Source organism: Strongylocentrotus purpuratus, unplaced genomic scaffold, assembly GCF_000002235.5.
Source record: "Strongylocentrotus purpuratus isolate Spur 01 unplaced genomic scaffold, Spur_5.0 spur5_scaffold_8, whole genome shotgun sequence".
NCBI lineage: Eukaryota > Metazoa > Echinodermata > Echinoidea > Camarodonta > Strongylocentrotidae > Strongylocentrotus > Strongylocentrotus purpuratus.
In genome coordinates this window covers 10,520,816-10,539,847 of record NW_022145614.1, presented here as the reverse complement: position 1 = coordinate 10,539,847, position 19,032 = coordinate 10,520,816, and the positions used below count along the sequence as shown (strand labels likewise).

General features: G+C 40.0%; 1 protein-coding gene and 2 long non-coding RNA genes across 5 annotated transcripts; all 3 read left to right on the top strand.

Annotated features, from left to right (window-relative positions):
* The first annotated feature begins 1,537 nt into the window (after positions 1-1,537).
* On the top strand, positions 1,538-18,657 carry LOC100889898 (CAP-Gly domain-containing linker protein 2). 3 transcript variants are annotated; one of them, XM_030975191.1, is made up of 7 exons: positions 1,538-1,736; positions 3,345-3,594; positions 12,795-13,059; positions 13,717-13,834; positions 14,538-14,582; positions 16,624-16,862; positions 17,191-18,657. In XM_030975191.1, exons 1-7 carry the CDS (start codon positions 1,683-1,685, stop codon positions 17,234-17,236), a joined length of 1,017 nt encoding a protein of 338 aa, XP_030831051.1. In that variant the 5' UTR covers positions 1,538-1,682; the 3' UTR covers positions 17,237-18,657. The 3 variants fall into 3 exon arrangements, with proteins under 3 accessions (XP_030831051.1, XP_030831053.1, XP_030831052.1); XM_030975193.1 differs by lacking the exon at positions 14,538-14,582; XM_030975192.1 differs by lacking the exon at positions 17,191-18,657 and having other exon boundaries at positions 1,539-1,736; positions 16,624-17,083.
* LOC115920170 lies at positions 4,044-4,711 on the top strand. The gene is made up of 2 exons (XR_004062220.1): positions 4,044-4,247; positions 4,631-4,711. It is a non-coding gene; the product is annotated as an uncharacterized LOC115920170 (long non-coding RNA).
* On the top strand, positions 10,722-12,191 carry LOC115920169. Its single transcript, XR_004062219.1, has 2 exons — positions 10,722-11,635; positions 12,038-12,191. It is a non-coding gene; the product is annotated as an uncharacterized LOC115920169 (long non-coding RNA).
* Positions 18,658-19,032: the final 375 nt, after the last annotated feature.

The following is a 19,032-nucleotide window of genomic DNA, read 5'->3' as shown; positions in this document are numbered from 1 at the left end:
ATTCAATGCTCCTATCTTATCTATAGATACATTTTCTGTAAGTAAATATTTTATGAATGAAATATGTTTTTTTTTTTTTTTTTTTACTAATATGATAGATGACGCTCATGGCCACTGGCGTATTAATGGGGGCAGTTTTCCCCCACATAAAATTCAAATATGTTTTATTTCTAAAATTCTAATTCGATACCACTAACCAGTGATTTACAAATATAATGTTATGATAAACAAATTTTCCTCTTTTGTCCATTATGCCAGAGGCAGAACTCCCATGCAGTAGAGGGAGGGGCATTGTGCAGTGGCGGATTTGGGAGGGGGCTCAGGGGGCCCGGCCCCCTCCCTTGGCCAAAAAACAGTTAACCTAGTATTAAATTTTAAAAAAATAAGACGGACCCCCTCCCCTGGCGCAAGAGGGGTGGGGGTGGTGTGTGTTGATTTTTAAAAATAGTGCTCACTACCCCCCCCCCTCCCGTTGAGCAAAAAAAAAAAAATTAAATTAGTGCTCCTTCACCCCCCCCCCCCCCCCCCCCCTCCCCCGCTTATTCGTGGGCTGGCTGATTCGGCGTTAAATATTTACTCACGAATTTGAAAGAAGAAATACAAATTAGTCCTCCTCATCTCTGTTGAGTGTCCCTTTTTAGGTTCAAGAAGTGCCATTTTCACCTCTGATAATTGCCCGGCTTTTACTTTGACACGAGCGCCTTTTCTTTTCTAATACTTCCTTTTCCCTTTTGATAAGTGTCTACTTTTCTTTTCTGCATAACATGCACCCCTAATTCAAGGCGACTTAGAGCCCATTTTCTTTAATTTTAGGCTCGCATAATGTTACTTATAACAGAACTTTTCAGTCTTTCTTCATTCGATTGTGATTAATACTCAGGCAGGTTTTTTTTTGTGTGTGTGTCTTCTTTTTAAAATGTAATTTTTCGCACTGGCACCTCAAAAATCTTAATATCTTTACACGCTCGCTTCGCTCGCTCAAAAATTAATATACAGACCATCACTGAACTGCAAAGTATGTTGCTTTATTAGATAGTAATATATTGTACCACGTAAAGAAAAAACACATATATTTATGTCATCCCTGGTAGTGTAATTACAGTGATGTAGGGGTATATACCAGTATCTAAAAATGGTGTATGTTTTTTTTATGATTCCCTTTGTAGGTGCTCCTTTTTTATGGTGCCCACCTCCTATTTTGGAAGACGCTCCACCGCCCCTTCATTATGCTACTTGGTGGTGATGCGGATTTTGTTAATTCTGACCCACGCCCCCCCCCCCCCCCAAGTCTTTTGCTTATTACGCCACTGCTCATGGCATTTCTAAAGTAGAAGAAGTAATTCCAACCCCCTTTTTTATTCAATTTATTTTTCGCTTATCGGTGACGTGTTGTTGTTGTTGTTGTTGTTGGGTTTATTGGCGCTATATCCATGAATTCCCCTCCTCACGGCCCCTCCCACCCCTTCCCCGCCTGCTAGGCCTTGATCAAAGACTACGCATGAAATGGCTTCAAATCGATCAGCTGTACAGTCGACCATAGCAACATTATGCGAACGCGCTGTCGTCTGGATCTGGATCGCAGACAGATCAAAACTTTGGAGCGAAGATTAAATACTTTGAAAGACGAGATGTTTTCTTAAATTTGCAATTAGAATCCGGCTGAGGAGAGGAAGTCATAGAAAATGAATAGCGCTTCTTCTAGATCTAAAGTGAAGAAGCCGTGCAGAAATAAGAAGGTTAGATTTGAAGAGTATGATTTGAAAGTTTACCGATAGGCCGATCGACTATTAATATACTCCTGCTAATATTTACTGAGTTGACTTTTTTTGATGAGTTGAGAGTGAGATACAGTATTACTATTAGTGGTTTAGGAATTTTAGCTCACATACGGTAGCATTGAAAAGGGGACATTATATATGCTGGTCCAAACATTATTGACAATAATATTGATTTACCATCTACGATTCTCTGACTGAATTGACGATGTGCATATAGGGTTATAATATAACTTATATCTGTGTCTGTCTGTTATTATATTTATATTCATATTGAGTCCTTGTTTTCATTTGAAAGTTTGAAAGTGAATGAATGCATGTAGCCTTGTATATGATTATATAGTTATAATTTTAATTTGGCTACCGTACATTATTTGTACTTAATTTCCATATTTTGCTGAGCATTAATTTATTCTGTAAATGAGATGATATTTACCTTGATTTACCTTGATGTTGGGCTTCAAGTATAATTACTTATATGCCCCTCTGCAGCAAGATTAATGTCTGTATGTACTGGGGATCAGGCGCGTATGCGGGGTTGTGTATGATTTTTTGGAAACCCCCCCCCCCCCCTTTTGAGTTTTTTTTTTTTTTTTTTAATTAAAAAATTATGCCAATGGCTGACTTAAAAAAGGTGACCTTATCCCCCCCCCCCCCCCATGGACCAAAATTTCAAAATTTCAAATTTCGAGACAAAAAAAAATTGTCCTCTTGCCCCCCCCCCCCCCCCCCCCCCCCTGCATGCTTATTCAGCGACTGGCTAAGTCGTTGCGATTTTTTTTGGACTACGAAAAAAAAAAAAAAAGTGTACTTACCCCCCCCCCCCCCCCCCCCCCCCTCTCCCCGCTGGCTGAGTCGTTATGAAATTTTGGGCCCGATTTGAAAACCCCCCCTTTAAAAAAATCCTGGGTACGCCACTGCTGGGGATTGTGTGATGATGATTATAATAATGATAAACACTGCAGCGATAGTATAATACTAATCATCATCAATAATATCGATAATAGTAATACTACTACTACTACTACTATACTTCTATAATACTACTTCTAATAATAATATTAATAATCATCATCATCATGAATTATGATGATGATGATAATGGTGATAATTATATTACTATTATACTACTAATAAACTGATAATGTTGCCTTGGAATGCTCAATTTGGGTTCCAAACATGGGTTTATGCCAAAGAAGAATCTGACACCTACAATGGGACAAATTTGTTCTGCAATTTCCCAGTCTTGATTCTTTTATGAAACACCATTTATTAAAGTGGTTGATTAATGGTCATGCTTGTGTTACATCTCAGTAATTTCATACCTAAGTATAATGTTGTAGATACACCAAAAAATGTTATTCAGGGATAGTCTGCTCAGGACATGCATGTCGGGCTTCACAGAATCCCTTTGAGGAGAGCCTCAACAGTTAAAAGATGTTAAAAACTCCTCCAACCAGACATAATCATCTGTTTATGTTTTAAGGTGCTCTTACCACAATCATCTAACAAAATCTTGATTTCAAACTCAATTCTTTTTTTTATTGTATGTCATGTTGTCGAATCCAGCCCAGTCACAATGCCAACCCCTCCTATCACAGCGGCTTCTTCTGTCACTGCTCCTCCTGCCGATCCTTTCATCGTCTCTTCGTGAAGGACATCGATGTGGTGAGTAAAGTCTGTGCCACCGCCAGGAATAAATCGAGCTTGCAGCTGAGCAACGAAGCCTTCTTGGACAGGTTCAAGGAGACGCAGCTCAATGCCAAACCAAAGTGGATCAAACTGGGTGATCGTGTGACAGCTAGAGGCACACATACAGGTGGGTGCAGGCATTTCCTTAGGACAATTAATATAATAATAATAATGTAATATTTAGCTTTTATATAGCGCTTAATACAAATATCTCTAAGCGCTTTACAAATATACTATTACCCCCGGTCATTGGATTCAGTGCTTGTGTGAGATGGTGATTTGCTCAACACCCTACTTGCCAGCCCCGCCCCCCCCCCCCCCCCCATATCTAGATATAACTCTGTACAACCAACTAAACCTGGATAACACTGATTTATGTGTCTTGAGTTATATTATTTATGTACCATTATATGCATTTATTTCAGGTATATAATTTCTTATGATATATGTAACATTATTGCCTTGATTCCTGGCATTCTATATACAGAGCAGTGAGGAGAGAGTTTCCAGATAAGTTGATAATTCTCCTTATCAGCTTGTGTTTACGCCCGGGTCAGCAACTTCATAATTCCCCAAACAGTAGGCCCTATGTCCTTGTGCAGCTGTAACATAAACAGTGACCGTGTGGTTTCCCCCATTCACCCCTCTGTTAGGAAAAAGGGTAAAAACAAGCATCTGTACTGTAAGATACTCATTAGATTAAACTCAGAACACTGTCCCTAAACGGTTGATATAGAGAGCTGCTTTAGCTGAATGTAACAAGGAATTGCTGGAATCAAAGTAGGTACTTTTAATCACTTTGTTGAATTGTAATCATGTATTTTATGTGTGTTTGGTGACATATATGTTGGATGCCGCTATACAGTTATGTGATGTTAGTGAAGATTTGATGTACTGAGCTAATGGTGGTAAAGTTGACTGTTATATTGGGATGAATCACTTTCGAAGTATAGTTGTATAGGTTTATGTCATTGGGTTATATATCATGAGGCTGCATGAGGCGATATTGATAAAGGTTGAGCGTCTCTCATGAATATGTATTGTAGAAGTCATTTGAGTTTATTGATATATCTTGTGTATTTTTATTTTGTATTCTTGTATGATTTGTCAATCCATCCGAATCATTATGATGGTACATGCTCTTGTTTGGGTTATGTTCATAGGTGATGAATCTACTAGTTTAACGCCTACTTTGTAAGCTTCGAAAACAGGACCCTGACTGTTGCAGTTCCATATTCAAGGTGATTAGTCATTTTTCTTTGGTTGTATGTAGAATTTGGTTACATATCACACATTTTTGTTTGACTCTCTCCATAAGATATTTGTTATATATTATGTTGGCGGTAGCGGTGGTATCTTAAATGTAAGAAATGTATCGTACAGGTCACATTTATTCTCATATCAAGATGACCAGTAATAGTATACATTTGTATTCTTATCCAGTTTGTTGTTTGTGTAAATAAATAGGCATGCATTGCTGGTACTTTGACTTGTATAAAACCCCCTCATAGTTTGATTGCGAATACAAATAGCATGATAGTCGATACCTGTAGGATATACTGTATGTTAACGATTGCTAGAGTCTGCTTTGTTTATGACTGTTGTTTCTTTTATGCTCATGACTTTGTTTTATTTTTGTTTAGGACCATACAGATGCAGAGTAGGCTACCTCAATGCTGTGTTGGTTTTCTTTGATCGTACTATATTTATCATTGTTTTGTACTCATATACTTTTGAGTCTTGTGCTAGTTTCGGAATAGTTAATAAAAGAACTTTTTGTTCAGTTGAACGGTAAAAGCAAAAGATTCCAGACTCTCCCTTTATTACCGCCTTCTCGTAGAACCTTGTAATCAATTAGTTAATTTCAGTCGTTATAATTATATTTCAAACACGTCCTGTACACAAATAGGAGGTCACATAATTTTGGTGCCGAAACCCGGGAAGGCTTAAGTACAAGGAGAACTTGGATCCTAGCTTACCTTAACATATTAAGCGAAAATAGTAGAAAACAATAGCAACTAATACTGACATTAGTATTTCAACAAATCAAAGAAAACCAACACAGCATCATCGAGGTGTGCAGCGTGAGATGGAGACCCCTGTACCCGGTGACGTCAAGACTCCGGTCAGCGGGCAACATCGCCCTGCTGGAGCAGATGGAGCGACCCCCCTTGGAACGCCCCCACCATGGAGCCTCGGTAGGCCTATGGCGACACCCCTTCAAATCGCTGGTATGGACCCGATGCCTGAACATACTCAGCAACCCTGGAACTATAATCCGAGATGCGTAACATCGCATCAAATAAAGACTGTTGGGACCTTTTCAGGTAGAGGGGGTGTAAAGGTGGAGGATTGGGTACGGGATATGAGATATGTGATAGATTCTAAGGGACCAATGCCACTTCGTGCTGAGTTTAATGAGATTGTTAGGCACACTGGAGGCAGGGCACGAGATCTGTTATTAAATCTAGAGTTAGGGGAACCATCCAGCTGCACCCCAGAGGCCGCGTTCGGCGAGCTACTCGAAGAGTATGGGGAGAGAGAGTGGACAGCATCTCCAATGGCGGCATTCTACGCTAGGATGCAACATCCCAACGAGTCACCATCGGATTATGCCATCGCCCTGGAGGCCAAACTTAGAATGGCCAAGGAGAAGGGTGCTGGTTCAGCAAAAGTGGAGGCTAAAGCTAGAGATGAAATGCTGACTATCCAATTTATGTATGGGCTCCGCGACCAAGACGTGAAAAGTCGTCTGGCCCCGATGAGGCCCAGAGATATGTCTTTTCGAGAACTCAGGCGGGAACTGAAGGTTATAGATGAGGAACAGAAGCAGCGGAAAGGGGCCAACTCCTACAGAATGGACGTGAGGCCTACTCCTGTCACTCATAATAATCAGTTGGACGAAATAACCAAAACTCTGAAGGAAATGCATGCATTTCAAGAACAAACATCTAGTCTTCTACACCAAGTCCTCGATGATCAACAACGGTCAAGAGCAAGATTAGACAGACTTGAGAGCCTAGTCATGGGGCCACCTCCTCCAATAGGTAATGATGTCTGCTACACATGCCACCAACCAGGACATTTTTCCCGTGCGTGTCCACAACGTCAACCAAGAAGGCGCCAACAGGGCCCCCAGCCAGGCCTCCAACAAGACCCAACACCTCAGCGACCCACACCACAACAACAAGGATCGCAAGAGTCATCAACCCGTCCTTTAAACGCCTAAAACCTACAGACAGTGGGCAGTCTGTGGGTATGGCAAACATTCAAAGCCCAGAGAGCCATATCAATTACCCAAAGAGACATGAGACAGTGAAGCGACCAACATATGGTGAGCTTATTGGACCAGTGACAAGCACAACTGTAGTGGTAAGCAAACAACCCTGTATCGCCATCTTAGATACAGGTTCACAGGTTACTACCATCAGTTCTGACTATGTTAAGCGACACCCAACACTTCGTTATCAGGAGTTGCTACCGTGTGATGTCAGAATTGAAGGTGCTGGTGGTCATATTGTACCGCATGTGGGGGTGATCCTACTCGACGTCGAAGCTCAAGGACTGTCTGTAAGCTCCATTCCAGCTCTGGTGGTCCCCAAGATCCAGAAAGATGGAGAGGTCGCCTGCTTGATTGGAACCAATGTGATTCGACCCTTTCGGGATAAAGCTCATAGCCAGCATGGAAGGCAGTTCATGGCGAAGGTGAAGTCACAATCTATGCCGTGGTTTCTTGCCTATCAGGCAATGAATTATGATGGTCTTGACCTAGCAGATGAAGTTGGAAGCATTGGTATTGTCCGGTACGATGGAAAGAAGCCACAGGTAATTCACCCAGGGCAGTACACGGATGTCCAAGCAAAGGCACCAAGGTCGACCCATAACCGCGTAATCTCTGCAATAGTCTGTAAACATTTCCCCGGGAATTCCTTACAAGTAGACTCCGCCCTGAGTGAGGTTCGCAATGGTTGTTTAACTGTAAGAGTCACCAACGTAGGTGGTGTGGACATGTGCCTACGAAGAAACGATGCTGTGGCCATGCTCGAGGTGGCAACGTTGATAGCAGAATGTGGCCCTCCCGAGGAAAAGACGTCGCATAGTGATGGTAGTAGAATGGTGGTAGATCACCTCCAAGACGTCAAAGTACCAACTGGCCAATTATCACAAGCGGATGAGGAGGCTCTGGTCGATCTGCTGAAAGACAATGCAGATGTGTTCTCGTCTGGACCAGACGATTTTGGTCACACAGATGCATTAGTACACGAGATACCCCTCGTCGACAGTACCCCATTCCGGATGCCTTACCGGCGGATTCCACCTGGCGATTTTAAGGAGGTGAAAGATCACATCAAAGATCTGGAATCTGCCGGTATCATAACTCCAAGCAAGTCCCCATTTGCGTCGCCGATAGTAGTCGTCCGCAAGAAGGATAAGAGTATCAGAATGTGTGTAGATTTTCGGAAGTTAAACTCAAGGACAGTTCGGGATGCATATCCTATCCCAAGAATTGACGAGTCATTAGATGCACTTGGGAAAGCCAGGTACTTCTCAAGCTTGGATCTCATGTCAGGTTACCTACAAGTAGGAATGGCCCAGCATGACCGTCAAAAGACAGCATTTACAACCCCCATGGGTCTGTATGAGTACACCCGGATGCCATTCGGACTCATGAATGCTCCCGCGACGTTCCAGAGGCTAATGAACACCATCCTAGGCGATTTGAACCTCACTGAACTCCTAATATATCTAGACGACATCATTGTTTTCAGTTCCACAATAGAACAACATCTCACCAGACTAGAACGAGTCTTTACAAGACTTAGACATTACGGACTAAAACTCAAACCTAGCAAATGCCATCTACTTCAACAGCAGGTCCAATATCTGGGACATGTAGTTTCCAAGGATGGCGTTGCAACTGACCCGGAGAAGGTGGAAGCTGTTAAGGCCTGGCCCGTACCAAAGTCAAGACGAGATGTGCGTAGCTTCCTTGGCTTCACTGGCTACTACAGACGTTTCATTGAGAAGTATGCATCGATTGCCCGACCCTTGTTCCACCTGATTGGAGGTAGTAAGCAGAAGTCCAAGAAAAGAAAGCCCCCTGAACCTTTCTTGTGGACTACAGAGTGCCAACAAGCCTTGGAATGCTTGAAAGGGAAACTCACCTCTTCCCCAATCCTGCGCTTTCCAGACTTCAACAAGGGTTTCATCTTGCAGACAGATGCCTCTTTAGATGGATTGGGGGCTGTGTTGGCTCAGGAACAGGATGGTAAAGAGCATGTGATTGCATATGCCAGTCGAAGCCTCCGTCCAGGAGAGAGGCGGTACCCAGCACACAAGCTAGAGTTTAAGGCATTGCATTGGGCAGCTACGCAGAAGTTCAAGGATTACGTATATGGCCAGAAGGTTACTGCCGTCACCGACAGCAACCCTCTCACGTATGTTTTGCGATCAGCAAAACTGGATGCCCATGGGCAACGATGGGTTAATGACCTGGCACAGTGTGAACTGGAGATAGTATACCGCCCAGGGAAGGCCAATGACAATGCTGATGGTTTGTCTCGCATAACTCGGGAGAATGTCAGACAGATCTTGGACAAAACATCTTCAACACAACCTCATGTCAGTGCAGATGAGCACTCTTCGTACGTTGTGCGAGTGGAGGCCATGCGGCCCATGGTAGACTCCACCAACAGAAGCAGCCGAGACTCGACGCACATCCCTAATGATCCTGCAATTTCCCTGCCATCTGAAATTTCTCTCAAGGACATACACGAAGCTCAACAGAAGGAGGAGGTAATCTGCAAGGTTCAGCAATGGATACTGAAAGGGCATAAACCGACCCGTCGTCAGTGTGACATGCAGCCCAAGCAAGTTAGAAAGCTCCTAAGGAAGTGGGGCCAGCTGACAATAGTCCGAGATGTTGTCATGTTTCAGCCTGCAGAGAGTGGTGTTCCCCTAGTACCTGTCCTTCCTCGCTGCTATAGGAGAAGAGTACTTCAAGGTGTTCACGATGAAATGGGTCACTTTGGGTATGAAAGAACATTGGACCTAGCAAGGAGCCGTTTCTACTGGTCTGGAATGCCTTTGGACATCAAACGTCACATACATCGCTGCAAGCGCTGTACGTTGAGGAAGACAGCAGAACCTAAGGCGCGAGCACCTCTTGTCAGTATTCGTACATCTCGTCCTCTTGAGCTGGTATGCTTAGATTTCCTGAGTCTTGAGACATCCATGGGGGGCATTGAGAACATCTTGGTGATTACAGATCACTTTACTCGACATGCCCAGGCCTTCCCGACCCGTGACCAAACAGCATCCACAGTGGCCCAGACGCTTTGGAAGCGCTACATCGTCCACTATGGAATCCCCGAGCGTATCCATAGTGATCAGGGGAAATGCTTTGAATCTGCAGTCATTCAAGAGTTGTGCAAGCTCCTTGGAATGGCCAAGAGTAGGACTTCACCCTATCATCCACAAGGGAACGGCATGACTGAGCGATTTAACAGTACCCTTCTCAACATGCTAGGTACTCTCCAACCATCACTTAAGGGTAACTGGAAGGACCATGTTGAGACTCTCACTCATGCCTATAACTGTACCAAACACTCATCCACAGGATTCTCTCCGTTTTATTTGATGTTTGTGAGAGCGCCTCGTATCCCAGCAGATCTCATCTTAGGCAGAGATGGTCCCACTGATGACAATGTTGAAGAGGTGGAGTATGTGGCCAGGCTTCGTGTTGCTCTACAGGAAGCATATCAACGGGCCAATCACAATGCAGAAGAGGCTAGAAGGAAACAGAAGGGCAAGCATGACAAACGGGCAAGAGAGGTTCTCTTTTCAAAGGGAGACATGGTTCTGGTAGCCAACAAATCATTGCGTGGTCGCCGTAAGATCGCTGACAAATGGGAAGAATCTCCTTACACAGTAGTTAGCAAGCTCCATGGGTCTCCTGTCTATGTAGTGAAACACAACAAAACTGGCCGAGAACGAACCCTCCATCAAGATTTACTTACGCCATGTACCTTCCCAACTTCAGAGTCGGATGGACCTGTCTCAAATGAAGATAACGGCGGGGAAGCAGATGATGACTCTACCTCCATCTCTAGCGATGAATCGCTAATATCTTTGTAGTTGTCTCAGATATATTCCATTGTTGAGGACAACAAATATCTTTAGCCGGTGGCGAGTGTGAGATGGTGATTTGCTCAACACCCTACTTGCCAGCCCCGCCCCCCCCCCCCCCCCATATCTAGATATAACTCTGTACAACCAACTAAACCTGGATAACACTGATTTATGTGTCTTGAGTTATATTATTTATGTACCATTATATGCATTTATTTCAGGTATATAATTTCTTATGATATATGTAACATTATTGCCTTGATTCCTGGCATTCTATATACAGAGCAGTGAGGAGAGAGTTTCCAGATAAGTTGATAATTCTCCTTATCAGCTTGTGTTTACGCCCGGGTCAGCAACTTCATAATCCCCCAAACAGTAGGCCCTATGTCCTTGTGCAGCTGTAACATAAACAGTGACCGTGTGGTTTCCCCCATTCACCCCTCTGTTAGGAAAAAGGGTAAAAACAAGCATCTGTACTGTAAGATACTCATTAGATTAAACTCAGAACACTGTCCCTAAACGGTTGATATAGAGAGCTGCTTTAGCTGAATGTAACAAGGAATTGCTGGAATCAAAGTAGGTACTTTTAATCACTTTGTTGAATTGTAATCATGTATTTTATGTGTGTTTGGTGACATATATGTTGGATGCCGCTATACAGTTATGTGATGTTAGTGAAGATTTGATGTACTGAGCTAATGGTGGTAAAGTTGACTGTTATATTGGGATGAATCACTTTCGAAGTATAGTTGTATAGGTTTATGTCATTGGGTTATATATCATGAGGCTGCATGAGGCGATATTGATAAAGGTTGAGCGTCTCTCATGAATATGTATTGTAGAAGTCATTTGAGTTTATTGATATATCTTGTGTATTTTTATTTTGTATTCTTGTATGATTTGTCAATCCATCCGAATCATTATGATGGTACATGCTCTTGTTTGGGTTATGTTCATAGGTGATGAATCTACTAGTTTAACGCCTACTTTGTAAGCTTCGAAAACAGGACCCTGACTGTTGCAGTTCCATATTCAAGGTGATTAGTCATTTTTCTTTGGTTGTATGTAGAATTTGGTTACATATCACACATTTTTGTTTGACTCTCTCCATAAGATATTTGTTATATATTATGTTGGCGGTAGCGGTGGTATCTTAAATGTAAGAAATGTATCGTACAGGTCACATTTATTCTCATATCAAGATGACCAGTAATAGTATACATTTGTATTCTTATCCAGTTTGTTGTTTGTGTAAATAAATAGGCATGCATTGCTGGTACTTTGACTTGTATAAAACCCCCTCATAGTTTGATTGCGAATACAAATAGCATGATAGTCGATACCTGTAGGATATACTGTATGTTAACGATTGCTAGAGTCTGCTTTGTTTATGACTGTTGTTTCTTTTATGCTCATGACTTTGTTTTATTTTTGTTTAGGACCATACAGATGCAGAGTAGGCTACCTCAATGCTGTGTTGGTTTTCTTTGATCGTACTATATTTATCATTGTTTTGTACTCATATACTTTTGAGTCTTGTGCTAGTTTCGGAATAGTTAATAAAAGAACTTTTTGTTCAGTTGAACGGTAAAAGCAAAAGATTCCAGACTCTCCCTTTATTACCGCCTTCTCGTAGAACCTTGTAATCAATTAGTTAATTTCAGTCGTTATAATTATATTTCAAACACGTCCTGTACACAAATAGGAGGTCACACTTGCCCGCACACACAATTCATTAATTAAAAAATTCAAAAATGTAGACGTAATATATTTTCTCCACCAACCTGTGAACCAACATCTTTTCAAAAGTTCTGTTTATCATTCAACATTTTAGAATAATCCCCAATATTTGTTTCATATGTATATTTCCAATCAATAAGTATTCACATTATTATGATGTACAATATTATGACAATAACATTTTGTAACAGTTTTATTATCATAGTAATACAAAATTTATATTTTCAAATCATAAAATATGAAATATTGAAGTTCATCCTGTCCGGAGTGAAATACTGTATTGTATTGTAAGATTTGAAGTTTTGCAGTAACTTATAAGGATATTTCTACATAGAGTATCATCTAATCATTACAAAAGTTGAAAAAAGATGTTGAATATCTTTTTTTTTTATAGAAAAAAGATTACAAATGCAATTTCAAATGTTCTTTTTGTCCTACTAATATTCTTATTCTTAGGTATCGTCAAGTACATTGGTCCTCTCGAGGATAAGGTTATATCGCCCCCTACCTACGTAGGCATTCAGCTCGATGAGCCTGTGGGCTTGCATTGCGGCATCGTCAATGGCAAGCGCTACTTCGAGACGCCCAAGGGGCGGGGCCTGATGGTGAAGTACGAAGAGGTTTCTAAGAGGAAACCGGCAGAAAAGTGTCCACCCATACAGGGGAATCCCATGTTTCCCAGCTATGAACCAGGCAAATACACACGCCTCTGGGCAGATAGGTGAGATATATAAACTAACAGTTTTTTTGCACAGTGGGAAACTTTGTTTAAAGCCCCACTGTCCTACTTGTAGCTACTTGCTCCCTCTATATAGAAAACTTCCCCAATCGGTGCCTGTTGGTCCCCCATGATCCTCTATTTCTTATGTTATTTGAGAGCTGAGTTGATGAGATAGCCACCTGTCAGTGACCTCGCTGTGTGGTCTAATCCTTCCTAGCCACACTAGTGTTGATAAGCTTTAAGGAAAACTCATATGATTCTATATCATGTTCTTATGTGAAGTGATGCCCTAGTATTTTGTTTTTCAGTGTATTACATTTCATTTTACGATATAAATACAAGGAGAAAACTTGGAAAGCTATTATCATGCAAATGTTTTATAGCGTACCAAGTCTGAATAAAGGTCTATTGCCCCTCATATTGTCTGTTTGGAGTCAGAATGGCATTAACTCATATACTTTAACATGTAGTTAATACCCTTCTGGCAATCATTTGCACTTGTTTGTAAGAAGTGAGTTACAAAACGCCTTTTAACCCCTTTTTATAGGGGTATGTTTCATAATAGACTAGAGGAAGTTATGTTTGAAGGTACTTGTGGTTATTTATCCTTTTGATTTTTTTGAAGAAATGTGTTGTTTTCTTTTTTATTCTTTGCAGCGATGTTGGGTCACCGGTTAATCAGACGGAACAGTGGAAAGAACGAGGAAGGGCTAAATCTGCACCACCACCTGAACAAACTGCATCAGAAGAACAAGCTTCTGCAAAAGCTCAACAGGTGAGTGTCTGTATCTGTGAATATGGAGAGAGAGAAAGGTTGGGGAGGTGAGAAAGAGATAGAGAGAGCTTGAAGTGAGAGAGAGAGAGGGGTGAGAGAGAGCTTAAAATGAGGGAGAGGGGAGGGGAGGAGGAGTGAACTTGAACTAGAGGATGAGAGAGCGTTAAGGGGGAGAGAGAGAGAGGGAAAGAGAAAGATGGATAAGATTGGAAGAGATATAAAGAGTGAGTGACACAGAAAACAAATAAAAAAGAGAGAAAATCGATTGGATTGAAGGAGGCAGACGATGAAGGAAAGGGGGGAAAATGAGGAAAAAGAAAAAAAGAAAAGGGGTATATCGAGGAGGTGGTAAAGTAGGAACGATACGAACTTTAAATAACTGTCTCTTTCTGTATCATAGTTTGCATAGTATAGAGCATAATCAGATACCTAGAGTAGAGTATAAAGCCTATTATAATTATCATTTAGTTCATGTTGTTGGTTTGGAGTCTCAAATGTTTTAACTCATATCATTTTATATGTTTGAGTTTGCACTTATTTGACTCTTAGCGGATAATGATAGTAAATAGTATAGCAAGTTGTATACATGTATGTTATAGTATAGTCTGGATATATAGTAAATGTAGTATACTTTGAATATATAGTATAGTATATAGCTTTGTCTTTGACCTATCTTTCCCTATGCCGTCATTCCATGATGTAGTCATGGTCTAGAGCCAAATGGAGAATTAGCTTGATGTTCAAATTGGTAAGCTTAGATTCTACTAACCATAATATTTCACTTTTTTTACCAGGTGTAAAAATGCAAGTGTTTTCAATAACTAATATTTACACCCCACTGACAAGCAAATTAATGGTTTGAATCTAATGATCAGATTAAAAATGTTCACACCCTTCCTTTCCAAATTGTTCCCATTCCATGTTTGATGAACAGTCCGTAAAATTGAAACAATGGTGTAACTATCTACTTAAGGGGGGAAGTCCACCTTGATAATTAACTGGTATTAATAAAAGCAGAAAAACAATAGAAACAAATTAGTGAAAGTTTTAATAATATCTGACGAAAAATAAGGTGGTTCTTATTTTTTGAAGTTGTCATCTGTGAAACACAAGGGCAACCATGTGACATATCTTGTGATGTCATCTCCAATTTGCTCTGTACAGAAAATGTCTTAACTTTCATTTTCTTAGTTATTGATGACGGAAATGATTTGCTTTGTACTGGGGTTGTATAAAGACATATTTGCAACAATTATTATTATATGTATAATTTAGGGAACATAAAAAAAATTGAAATTTTTAAGTACAGAGCGAATGCAAGTTAGGTAACAGGGCTGCCAATTAAAAAAAAACAGATTTTTCTCAAACTTTCACTGACCCGTTCCTCTCATTTTTTCTGTGTGTATTAAAACCATCAGGGTGGACTTCCCATAGTAGTCTGTTTGCATGGGGAATTTTAGGACCTACAGGTCTTATGTATTTCATGAGCTCTAGCCTACCATCATATGGAATTCTCATCATATATAGCAAATTTTCCTTATCCTCAAGATATAGGCCATTTGGAGTATTTTCTGTTGGGACCACGGATTCGTTCACTGCTTCAAACCTTTGCACACACATACACATCAATTGGTAATTCAACCCAAATCTAGTGTCAGCCAATAATGATGCAATACACTTGGACACTGATAACTACATGTATGTGCCTTTAAAATATTTAAATTTCATATTCCATCCATCTGTTAACCTGTTGTTCTGACCAAGTACTCACATTAATTATCCATGTGTGATTATCACCTACAAACACCAACCTTCACTATCGTACCATGATCACTACCTCTGCCCCATGCATATACCCCCCCCCCCCCCTATACCACCACTTCCACCCTCCCCACCTCAACCCTGGCTCCTACTCCATTTGAACTTTAATACATTTCCTTCACTTGATAATTTAACATGCCCATATTTATCGTCTTCATTAGTCATTGCACTAATCAGACAGGGTAAATCTGGTGAAAGGAGTGAACTTCGGATGTTGAGGGTTAAGTGCCCCAAGAAGAGTTCCAAGGGGCAACATAATTGACCTTGAATAAAGTGAAAATACCTTGGTATATATATATATATATATATATATATATATATATATATATATATATATATATATATATATATATATGAACTAATATTGGTGGTTATTAAATTGAAGCAATTCTTTTATTCATGTATATTTATTTTTAAAGAAAATCAAAAGTAGGTGAAATATACTGAATACTGCAGAACTTTAATGTCACACTAGATTCAAGCATGGAAACAAGCATTTTATGTTGCTCAAATTTGCATTAGTTTGGGAAATGGGATATCAACCCTATGCACCTTCTCCATCCCCAAATATGAATTTATTTATATATATATATATATATATATATATATATATATATATATATATATATATATATATATATATATGTAAAAGACCAATGAGGGAGAAATCTGCTTGTTGTTCAGACATTCAGGTAAATTGCAAATCTCTTAGCTGTGTATAGGCCTATCATGCTTGCACTTTCTAGGTTGCGCTACTGCATATTGTAGAATAGACCTGGGACCCGTTTCACAAAGCCTTTTTTCAATGAAAAATGACAAAAATCAGTGAAAAATCTGTCGATAACGAATCAGAAGCAAGGATTTCAGTAGCTTATAACAAAAACTGTCATTTGTCACTGATGACAAGTTTTGTGAAACGCCCCCTGTATTGAAATACGTTATATTTTTCATCATCTTTCTCTCTGTAGGATGACAAAGGCACCCAGAGGAACCGGCCAGACCAGCTCCCTCCCAAGGTCCTCCAGAAGATCTCTAACTGGAAGAAGGGGCTCGGAGGCAGCGAGAAAGACGCAGAGCAGCTGGCTCAGACCCTCAAGAAGCTGCACTTGGCGCAAGAGAAGGGGCGCAGAGAGCTAGAGGAGGAGAGAGAGAAAGAAGAGAGAGAACAAGCAAGGTTGGAAAGAGAGAAAGAGAGGGAGAGGAGGAGGTTGGAAGCAGCAGGCGAGTGAAATTGAGATCGAGATATTAATTTGCCAATGCTATAGATCAAGAAGATTGCAAACTAAATGGGGCTTGGGGGGAAATGATAGAGAGGTGAAGCAGCTGGCCCAGACCCTCAAGAAGTTGTACTTGGCACGAGAGAAGGGGCATAGAGAGAGAGAGAGAGAGAGCTGAAGGAGGAGAGAGAGAGATAGAGAAGAGAGAGAGAGAGAGAGAGAGGGAGAGAGGGAGAATAGAGTGGGAATGCAAAGTTGGAAAGAGATAAAGAGGGAGAATAGAGTGGGAATGCAAAGTTGGAAAGAGAGGGAGAGGAGATTGGAAGCCGCAGAAGAGTGGAGTAATGTCATATCTGTTTTTTGAAAAAGGCAGAAGCCATACAGTTCTATGAGAGAGTCTAGGCTATTACTTATGAGAGGCGATTAATTAAGAACTACGGATTCTATCATAAATGATATCATTTATGATAGAATCCTTACAACCAACCAAGAAATACTGTCTTCTATTTTCAGTAGACATATCAGGAAAGGTATGCTGAATTGGTACATTCCACACAATTGTAATATTTATGAGCCATATAATAGGTACTGGTGCCTTCGAACTGGCCTTTATGTAGTGCTCGTAAATGCATGTTTATAGGCTTTTGAATTTGCTTTTGGTTGCAATAGCAACGTAAGAAATAGGAAAAAAGAAACAGACATTGGGAATGTGATAAGGAAAGGAGAGAGGGAGAGAGAGAGAGAGAGAGAGAGAGAAAGTAAAAGCGGGAGGGGGAGATAGATGGGAAGAAGTTTGTAAGAGAAAGAGATAGGTAGTGACATTAAATAAGGAATGGAAATAAATGAAAGGAGAACATGCTAAAGAAAGATTTTCCTGCCATGGGCAAAATCATATTTCTATAATATTGCCAAGCTGAACTTTGCCATACTTTTCTACAAGCCATGTTAAATATGTATATATTGCCAATTTGAAAATCTATGCGTTGCCAGGAGGCCAACTTCCAATTTATTTATGTTTTGTTACGCAAAATTTATTCAGGGTTTCCTTCAGTATTAATTCCTTTTTGTACGTGTGCAGGGTTAGACATGGCCTTGTTGGCTCTGGTACTTAGACTCTTGATTTTCTTGTAATTATAATGATTGTACTGGTAGTTGCTTGTATGCTTTTTTGCCTGTAACTTCCATGGAAATGAAGTCTTGTGTAAAAGAAATGATGTAACTTTTAAAGGTTCTGTGAAACACACGCTGAAAATGAAGTTTTGTGTAAAAGAAATGATGTAACTTTAAAGGTACTGTGAAACACACATTAAAAATGAAGTTTCAAGGAAAGATTATGTAACATTAAAGGTACTGTGAAACGCACATTGAAAATAAACTAAAAAAGATATTGGAGGTGTGCAACAGTATGGCTGGGATCAAATTATTCTTCCTACCAAATGATATTGAAAGCTATTTGTACCATTATCAAACTATCACCTTAGGAACATAATTGAAAATGAAAGTTTTAATAGTTTTTCTTGAATAAAATTTGATAATTTTTTAACAAATTTCATAGACACCCCCCCCCCCCTCCCCTTAAATTCTACACGTTCATGTATCTCAAGTTGCCATTCCAGTTGTGCCAGATTTGTGTTAATATACCTCTAAATATGTTGCAATTCTTTTGCAATTACGTGAAGTAATTTGTGCACTTAATAATGCTATGCCACTATAATTTGTAACTGAAATATATTTTATATGTACATTTATCTTGTGAATAAAGGTTTTACGATTTCAAAAACTGTACCCCACATGTTTGATTTCCTGCATTTCATTTCTTTCTTTTTCTTTGTCTACATTCACAAATATTGATTACAGACTAATTACAGACATACGGGTACAATAAATGAAAGAAGTTTAACAATGATAAGTGTTCTTTAGATATATTTATCTTTTATATTCTCTATATCTATACAAAGTAAAAGGTTGCATGAAAGTACAAATATATATTAACTTTACTATCTTTACATTGAATATGGGTCTCATGAGACCTAGACACACATCTTTTACATGGATTTTCGTTTTTAAACACACATGATCACATACAAAAACTTAATAACATAATTTATAATTGCAAAACATTCCTTGAGCTTCGCCTTACATTTTCTACATTTTAATCAC

What these genes read in the sequence shown, in the direction of transcription:
- LOC100889898 (XM_030975191.1), top strand. Translation starts at nt 1,683, where the DNA reads ATGAATAGCGCTTCTTCTAGATCTAAAGTGAAGAAGCCGTGCAGAAAT. An exon ending in AGCTAGAGGCACACATACAG is followed by an intron (nt 3,595 to 12,794) that starts GTGGGTGCAGGC and finishes TCTTATTCTTAG; the next exon opens with GTATCGTCAAGTACATTGGT. An exon ending in TTAGCTTGATGTTCAAATTG is followed by an intron (nt 14,583 to 16,623) that starts GTAAGCTTAGAT and finishes TTCTCTCTGTAG; the next exon opens with GATGACAAAGGCACCCAGAG.